This window comes from Anolis sagrei, chromosome 7 (genome assembly GCF_037176765.1).
Source record: "Anolis sagrei isolate rAnoSag1 chromosome 7, rAnoSag1.mat, whole genome shotgun sequence".
Classification (NCBI taxonomy): Eukaryota; Metazoa; Chordata; class Lepidosauria; order Squamata; family Dactyloidae; genus Anolis; species Anolis sagrei.
In genome coordinates, this window is record NC_090027.1 from 14,557,378 (window position 1) to 14,567,133 (window position 9,756).

At 41.6% G+C, this 9,756-nt stretch overlaps 1 protein-coding gene across 1 annotated transcript in view; it reads left to right on the forward strand.

Annotated features, from left to right (window-relative positions):
* Positions 1 to 4,292, forward strand: part of ATP6V1B2 (ATPase H+ transporting V1 subunit B2) — a 30,868-nt gene extending 26,576 nt beyond the window's left edge. Inside the window, exons 13-14 of the mRNA XM_060787746.2 lie at positions 547 to 676; positions 2,537 to 4,292. Coding sequence (XP_060643729.1) covers positions 547 to 676; positions 2,537 to 2,679 — 273 coding nt within the window. The 3' untranslated portion in view covers positions 2,680 to 4,292. The remainder of the gene's footprint in view (positions 1 to 546; positions 677 to 2,536) is intronic.
* The last annotated feature ends 5,464 nt before the right edge of the window (positions 4,293 to 9,756 follow it).

Here is a 9,756-nt window from a genome sequence, read left to right on the forward strand (position 1 = left end):
ATGTCTCATTAAGAGCCACATCTACTGTTTTACTATATTGTACTATACCATTATATTGTAATATTATTAGTAATATTACATGTAATATAAATATATAATTATAATATATTATTATTAGTAGTATTATATTGCATTACATTACAATATTATAAATATAATATGTATATACAATATATTATATTACATTACATTATATCAGTGGTTCCCAACCTGGGGTCCCCAGATGTTTTTGGCCTACAACTCCCAGAAATCCCAGGTAGTTTACCAGCTGTTAGGATTTCTGGGAGTTGTAGGCCAAAAACATCTGGGGACCCCAGGTTGAGAACCACTGCATTATATTATATTATATTATATTATATTATATTATATTATATTATATTATAGGATTCCTAATTTTAAATCAGTTCTCAGTCCATATTGCTTTAAACCATTTTTCTTGGCTTTGTGTCCCAGATTCCAGACTGTGGAACTTTATGTTATAATAAATTTGTTTGTTGTTAAGATTCATAAGCCTTATTTGTAGCTTTTCACTTTTTTCCTCTCTAGTATGCCTGCTATGCCATTGGAAAGGATGTTCAAGCTATGAAAGCTGTTGTAGGAGAGGAGGCACTTACTTCAGATGATCTTCTCTATCTTGAATTCCTGCAGAAGTTTGAGAGGAACTTCATTGCTCAGGGTAGGTCCCTCATATTTCAGGTACCTGGGAAAAGCAAATGGCTAGAGACAGAAAATAGTATCATGATAATCGATTCCACATTTTTCTTGATTTGAGACTCAAAGTAGCTTACAGTTGTTAATAATAATAATAATACATTTACAGTATAAAATAAGTTTTTTGATTCTGACGTGTGGACTGGGATGATTGGAATTGCAGTCCAACAGCCTTTGTGTCTCTGAGGGTGGAGAAAGGTTAAAACATTTTAAAGTCAGACATTCTATCCATAGGCCTTACATCTAAATTCAAATCCCACTCTCCTGACTAAACGGAACAAAATGTTACAGTATCACAACACAACAACAGCTTTTACTGGCATACAATAACAAAATCACAAGTCACTCTAGTCATGATATCTAATCATGAGGAATACAGAGATTGTAATAATAATAGCAACAACAACAATATTTATATCCCGCTCCTGGTGACGCAGTGGGTTAAACAGCTGAGCTGCTGAACTTGTTGACCGAAATGTCACAGGTTCAAATCCGGGGAGTGAGGTGAGCTTCCGCTATTAGCCCCAGCTTCTGCCAACTTAGCAGTTTGAAAACATGCAAATGTGAGTAGATCAATAGGTACCTCTTTGGTAGGAAGGTAACGGCACTCCATGCAGTCATGCCAGTCGCATGAGCTTGGAGGTGTCTGCAGACAACGCCGGCTCTTTGGCTTAGAAATGGAGATGAGCACCAACCTCCAGAGTCGGACATGACTGGACTTAATGTCAGGGGAAAACCTTTACCTTTACCCCGCCCCATCTCCTGGAACAACCCAGGGTGGCTTACAACATAAGTAAATACAATGAATAATATAAGCAAAATAAAATAAGATCGGTAATAACATAACAAGTAATATAAAATTACGCTATAGTGGTATGGTGCAATATAGCAATGTTGAATGCTGATATTGTACTATGCTAATAATATAACATATTATATGTAATATATACCTTGTAGGCCACTCTCAATCCCCTTCAGGGTGAGAAGGTCGGCATATAAATGTCGTAAATAAATAAATAAAAGACAGAACATAATGAAACAAAATAGGAGATAATGCCTCTAGAACAGGGGTCCTCAAACTAAGGCCCGAGGGCCGGATATGGCCCTCCAAGGTCATTTACCCGGCCCTTGCTCAGGGTCAACCTAAGTCTGAAATTATTTGAAAGCACACAACAACAATCCTATCTCATCAGCCAAAAGCAGGCCCACACTTCCCATTGAAATACTAATAAGCTTGTATTTGTTAAAATTGTTCTTTATTTAATGATTGTACTGTTTATAAGTGTTTTTTGCACAACAAATAAGATATGTGCAGTGTGCATAGGAATTCATTCATGTTTTTTTTCAAATTATAATCCGGCCCTCCAACAGTTTGAGGGACTGTGACCCAGCCCTCTGTTTAAAAAGTTTGAGGACCCCTGCTCTAGAATATGGCCATATAGCCCAAAAAAACCTACAACAACCCAGTGATTCCGGCCATGAAAGCCTTCGACAGTACTTGCTTGCACTGTTGGCGAGGGCCTCACCAACAGGTTAATTAGGGGAGATGCGGTTGTGTCAATCAGCAGAGCCGAAAATGTGTAGTCCAGGATCTAGAGAGCCACATAAAGTGACATGGCGAGCGGGATTCACAGTTTGACTCGTGAGATATACCCAGGTCAGGGGGGAAAACTTCTGCCCAGAAAATCTCAAACCGTGCACAGGTTTGTATGGAAAACTATGGTCTTCCTAGTAGCCTGGACCTGAGCCATTAAAAGTGCCCTTCTTGCCTCAAAGTGTGGTCTGTACTCATATGTGACTGTGGCAGTGCTTCTTCCTTTCTCAGGGCCCTACGAAAACCGCACTGTTTACGAGACCTTGGACATTGGCTGGCAGCTGCTGCGCATCTTCCCCAAGGAGATGCTGAAGCGGATCCCTCAGAGTACGCTGGCAGAGTTCTACCCCCGAGACTCCACCGCAAAGCACTAGTTTGCACCTTCAGCTCCACAAAAACGCTGGGTTTTTCTTCCCTTGTGTTGGTGTTTACTTGTCATCCCTGTAATTAAAACCAAGAATAAGTGACATATTTGTGCCAGTGTTCCTGATGTTTTAAGCTGATAACAGAGTTTAAAATATTCTCTTTCTAAAGCTCCTGGGTCTCGAGTGGTTGACAGGTCTATAGAAAGGGGGAAATGAACTGTATTCACAACCCTTAATTTGAACTCTTAAGGGGGGATCAGAAAATACTTGGTTTATTAGCCTGAAAAGTTAATAATAGCCACAGAAGAGATGGTGTTGAGGAAAACCTCTATTTGGCTTGGCCTTCTTGGTCCATCCGAATTTCCGCTGCTCCAGGCGTGTTGCATAGGACTGAATATCTTCTATGTAGACATGCCAACAGAATGAGAGAAAGAATGAATGTATTAGTTGTAACGGCAATTCAGTTTGCTAACCCCCTCCCACCCCCCATTTCAATAATGGCTGAGAAATTTTACAAAGACCTTGCAATGTTTGCACTGCCCAGTTCTTGCTGAATGGACAGGTACATGATTCCTACCTCTTTTGTAAATTTTGGCCTGAGGGTCACTGCTGACTACTCCGATTGGCCGGTTTAACACTTTCTGTCCACACATTGGTTCAGATGTGGACAGTAATGTGAAACAGTAGCAAAATAGGGATCTCACACCCACTTTTTCCAAAATTATTGGGGTTGCAAAGCTATGCTGGTAGAAGTGCAGTGTTGGTAGCGACCGAATATTTTGAACAGTGTTAGCCTTTATAACCAGCCTGAGGATCAATGTTTGAACAAAACTGAGGCACACCCAATTGTAATATAACTTTTCCCTTGGAAAATAGGTTGGGGTTTATGATTTGTTAGTCTAGGCAGGCTTGGACTAAATGAGATAGGAAAAAGAAAGTGAAGGCAAACTCCATATGTGAAGGGATATTTTAAATTCTGTTATTATATCAGCCCTTTGGATGACACTGAGTTTTGAACCACACCTGACCTTGGGTTTGTAATGAAGCGACCTTCCAAATAAGAAATTGGCTAGCCGTATGAAACTGGATGAGAAGACGAAAAATATACTGTGGCATTTGTCCTGTGTGTGATTGGCAGCCAAGCGCTTGTATGGAATGCGCCTCAGTGGAATTCAAAGCCCAGGGGCCAATAGGATCTGCGTGTCTTTGCCTTGATTTTGCTTTCCAGGCCATTCCTTGGGGCCACTCCCAGCACTTCAGCTTCAGCGACCCAGCTTGCAAACTGTTGGCAGGATCCTGCCAGGTGGGCTTGTGAGATGGCTCAGGCAGTGTAGACTGTGCTGGATCCAGCGTCTCCCTTCCGCAGCCCTCCTATGCTCTCTCCTATGCAGATCTCCTTCGTATTGTTTTGGTCTGTGTGCTCTGTATCTTGGGTTCAGTAGCCTTTTCTTTACTCTAGCGCATTCCATCAAAGTTGTGTCAATTCTATATTTTTCTCTGGACAGAAGAGGGGGGGAATCATGGGGATGGGGAGATAGCATGAAATATTTTAATGTAGGAAACTGTGATAACTAAATTAAGTTAAACATGAAAAATAAATGTTCAACAAAGTGGAAATCTCATTTCTGAGAAGTAGTTTTCTTGTTTTTCTCTGGGGGTGGGGGGTCATCACAGTGTGCGCTCCTTGATGCTCTGTTACAGGCATGGGCAAACTTGGGTGCTCCAGGTGTTTGTGACTCCAACCAGCTCTTAGGAATGGTGGGAGTTGAAGTTTAAAACACCCGAAGGGCCCGTTTGCCCATGCCTGCTCTATTATATTGTTTGTGTTTATGTATCTTGTATAAATAATATACACACATTCATACACACTTATACATAGGGTGTTTAAAAAAGATGAACCCAATTTGAAATTACTATATCTCTGCAACCAGGAATAAAATGCTTACTCCTTGAAATGCAAAGATACAGAATGGGGGACGATGCCTGGCTCGAGAGCAGTACATGTGAAAAAGATCTTGGAGTCCTCGTAGACAACAAGTTAAACATGAGCCAACAATGTGATGTGGCGGCAAAAAAAGCCAATGGGATTTTGGCCAACATCAATAGGAGCATAGTGTCTAGATCTAGGGAAGTCATGCTATCCCTCTATTCTGCTTTGGTTAGACCACACCTGGAATATTGTGTCCAATTCTGGGCACCACAGTTGAAGAGAGATATTGACAAGCTGGAATGTGTCCAGAGGAGGGCGACTAAAATGATCAAGGGTCTGGAGAACAAGCCCTATGAGGAGCGGCTTAAGGAACTGGGCATGTTTAACCTAAAGAAGAGAAGGATGAGAGGAGATATGATAGCCATGTATAAATATGTGAGAGGAAATCACAGGGAGGAGGGAGCAAGCTTGTTTTCTGCTTCCCTGGAGATTAGGACGCAGAACAATGGTTTCAAACTACAAGAAAGGAGATTCCATCTGAACATGAGGAAGAACTTCCTGACTGTGAGAGCTGTTCAGCAGTGGAACTCTCTGCCCCGGAGTGTGGTGGAGGCTCCTTCTTTGGAAGCTTTTAAACAGAGGCTGGATGGCCATCTGTCAGGGGTGATTGGAATGCAATATTCCTGTTTCTTGGCAGGGGGTTGGACTGGGTGGCCCATGAGGTCTCTTCCAACTCTTGATTCTATGAAAGGGAGGGACATAGATTTTTTAAAAAATTACTGTTAGTTGCCTCTCCCTGTACGCAAACAGCCCCTAGCATCAGTCATTCCCAGACTTCTGACTCTGTAACATAAGGCCTAATGAGATATTCTCCATTTGCAGAGGTCTTTTTTAGATTTGTTTCTGACTCAAAAATGATTGACTCATTAAACCATTTGTAACTCTTCATGTAATTTTAACATGTTGCAATTTTTTGTGTGTCAGGAGCGACTTGAGAAACTGCAAGTCGCTTCTGGTGTGAGAAAATTGGCGGTCTGCAAAGACGTTGCCCCGGGGACGCCCAGATGTTTGATGTTTTGCCATCCTTGTGGGAGGCTTCTCTAATGTCCCACATGTGCCCCTAGTGGAGCAGTGAGTTAAACCACTGAGCTGCTGTACTTGCTGACTGAAAAGTCACTGGTTCGTATCCAGAGAGCAGGGTGAGCTCCATGCAGTAACGATGCTCCATGCAGTCATGCTGGCCACATAACCTTGGAGATGTCTACGGACAACAGCGGCTCTTTGGCTGAAAAATTGAGATGAGCACCAACCCCCAGAGTCTGACACGGCTGAACTTAATGTCAAGTGAAAACCTTTACGATTGTGAGATATACAAATACTTCTCTACATTTCACAAGAAATCAGCAAAGAAGGTGGTGGCACCAAGTCTGGAAAAAAAACCAAACAGAGCGAAGCACTCCATGATATGTGATGGTATGCCATGGCCGTGCTATCTGGGGGTAATGGAAAATTCTGGAAAGTGTGGTTGTTATTTCGAGTGTGAATTTTTTTTTCAATGACCCTGCAATACAACAGTAACTGGATTTTCTTTTGTCGTGTCAGGAGCGACCTGAGAAACTGCAAGTCACTTCTTGTGTGAGAGAATTGGCTGACTGCAAGGGCGTTGCCCAGGGGGCACCCAGATTATTTGATGTTTTATCAACCTTGTGGGAGGCTTCTCTCATGTCCCTGCATGAAGAGCTGGAGCTGATAGAGGGAGCTCATCCGCCTCTCCCCGGATTCAAACCTGACCTGTCGGTCTTCAGTCCTGCCGGCACAGGGGTTTAACCCACTGCGCCACCGGGGGCTCCAGTGGAATGAATCTCATGAGATAAGGCTGAAGCACTATGATGGTGTAACAGCCTGGTGCAGTAACGTCTCCTAGTCCAATATTCAAAAACCTATACCACAAGTTGGCTTGGTAAATGCTAGACATCAGGCGCTTATGATAATCCCCATAGCTAAATCCCCAAATGTATTTATTTATTTATTTCAAATATTTGTACCCCGCCCTTCTCAACCCCCGGAGGGGGACTCAGGTCGGACTCAAGGCGGCAATAATTTGATGCCCCCCATATACAAACAAATAAAACAGCAGTTACATAATAAGTAAAACATTAAAATCCATTTAAAATAGTACTAAATTGGTTGGCCATATCTAAATCTGAGTTCTACGACCAATGACTTAGTCTGAAGCCTGTCCATAGTCCATTCCCCATATAGCATTGTCATCATTTCCCATAGCATTGTCATCGTCGCCAGTCTGATAGCGGCGGATCAGCGCTCCTGGTACTTCTTGACCTTACCGCAGCATTTGACATCGTTGACTACGATCTAATGATTCACCATCTTGCCATGTCCGGAGTTCACGATCAGGCCCTCAATTGGTTCGACTCATTTCTCCGAAACCAGAGCCAATGCGTGGAGTATATGGATCAAGTCTCTGAAAGATCTCCCCTCCTATGTGGGGTACCCGAAGGTGCAATTCTCTCTCCTCTTCTCCTCAACATCTATGTTAGACCCCTTGCTAGTTTGGCTTGGAGTTTCGGCCTAGACTGCTATCAATATGCGGATGACACCCAACTCCTTCTGCATTTGGAGCCTGGAGCAACGTCAATACCAGACAATTTCACCTTATGTCTGGAAGCTCTGTCGAACTGGCTATGTGCTAGTAGACTGAAGGTGAACCCAGTGAAGACTGAGATTCTCTGGCATGGCCGCTCGATTGGTCTGACCCATTTGCTACCCACCTTCGATGGTGCTGCCCTATCTCCTTCACCTACCGTTAAGAGCTTGGGTGTCGTTTTGGATTCGCAGCTGACAATGGAAGCTCAGGTCGCTGCTGCCAGCAAACAGACCTTTTTCCATCTACGACAAGCGAGGCAATTGGCACCCTACCTTTCTGATGAGGCTCTAGCAACAGTAATCCATGCCACGGTCACGTCTAGGCTGGACTATTGCAACGCCCTGTATGTTGGCCTTTCAATTTTTCCCTAAAGGAAAGGAAGCAGTTGACCTAATTTCGCTAGGGAGCGGTTTCCACAGGCCACCACTGAGAAGGCCCTGTCTCTCGTCCCCGCCAAGCGCATTTGCAACAGTGGCCGGATCAAGAGCATGGCCTCCCCAGAAGTTAAGCTCCGAGGTGGAACATAGAGGGAGATACTTTCGGACAAATAAGCTGGGCTGGAACCATTTATTTATTTTTATTTACTTTCTTTGTATACCGCTGTTCTCAGCCCGTAGGCAACTCACAGCGATTAACAACAGAACAGCAAAAATTCAAAGCTACAATAACACAGTATAAAACAGTTAACATCCTAACACATTATACAATAATAAACAATTAACAACAATAGCCATTCACTAGCGCCTCATCACTAACAACATGATCCAGGTCCGTCATCAATTGTTCCATTCCTATGTTCATTACACTCATTGCACTGACTATTCGAACGCCTGCTCAAACAACCGGTCTTCACTTTTTTACGGAATACCATTAATGATGGAGCTAGTCTAATATCCGTGGGAAGGGCGTTCCACATATAGGTAATATTTATATCGATGATAAAAATATTGGTGATATTTTTTAAATTTTCCAAAAACCTTGTAGGTCTTTGCTGCCCAATTCAGTGCCATCAAATACATGACTATACAAAAAGCAATATTGTTGCCAGAATATCCTTTCACATCCTTCCCTCAGATTGAGTTCAGAGGCAGATGGTGTCTTTGTCTGCAAACTTATCACCCTGTGTGTCCTGACTCTGCTACACAAATACCACTACAACAACTATACTCCCAATTTTTTACTCCCATCAGTGTTATCAGAGAAAAATGAAAATATGAAGTGTCATTTTTTCTCATTGTTTTAGATGGCAACTTCCAGAACCAGCCAATATGCTAAAATAACAAAGTAATTTTGTAGTCTTTAGCATCACAGGTATATGGCAGTAAGCATTACAGCTTTCTCAGTACTACATGTTTTAATGAACTATACATCTTAACTGTGATGTGCCAAGGTGCTGTTCCATAATTGGCCACAGTACGGTGCTCTGTAATTTAATATCTGATCTGTCTTCATCTTGGTTGCAGGAAAACTAGATTCTGAGTTAAGAATTTCAAAATGCAAAACTATATTGGTGGTTGAAAAGAACACTGCAAATATATATATTTATGGATCTTCTTCATGTGCATGTGTACACACACAGACAATTGGTAGTCATATCTCTCTTGCCTAAGAGAGCTCTTCTTGAAAGACAAAATGAAGATGGTGTGGCTATGCAGGCTAAAGATATGTTTTAAAGCCATGTAATAACTGTTTACAACACAATAAATACAATGTGAAAACCAGCCATCTGCAAAACACATGGTATGAACTTAAATCAGATGTTCGAACTGCCACTACCATCATCCACAACTAGCATAGCTAATTATAAAGAACTAGCCGTCCCCTGCCATGCTGTGGCCCAGTCTGTGTATATGTGTTTTGTGTGTGTATAATATGTGTTTATGTGTGTGCATATATTTATGTATATGTGTATATATATGTGTGTGTGTGTGTGTATGTGTGTGTATACATGCATATATATTTGTGTATTTCTGTGTTTATATGTGTATATGTATATTGTGTATATATGTGTGCTTGTGTATATGCATATATGTGTGTATATGTGTGAATGTATGTGTATATGTGTGCGGGTGTATGTGTTTATATATGTGTATATTTACGTGTGCTTGCGTATATGTGTCTGTATTTTTGTGTTTATATGTGTACATGTATATTGTGTATATGTCTGTGCTTGTGTTGTGCTGTGCTGCACTTTTACTTTTAATTTTTACATTTGGCCTGACCATTGTTTTTAATTGCGTCATTGGGTGTTATTAATATTATTGCTTTGTTTTTGTTTTTTTAGTTATTGTGTTGTTGTTGCTGCTGTTTTGAATTGCATTTGGGCTTGGCCTCTTGTAAGCCGCAATGAGTCCTTCAGGAGATGGTAGCGGGGTACAAATAAAGGTTTATTATTATTATTATTATTATTATTATTATTATTATTATTCTTTTCAGTTTGGATTCTTTTCAGTTTGTGAAACCCGAGGATGTGGACAAGATACTTGGAGGA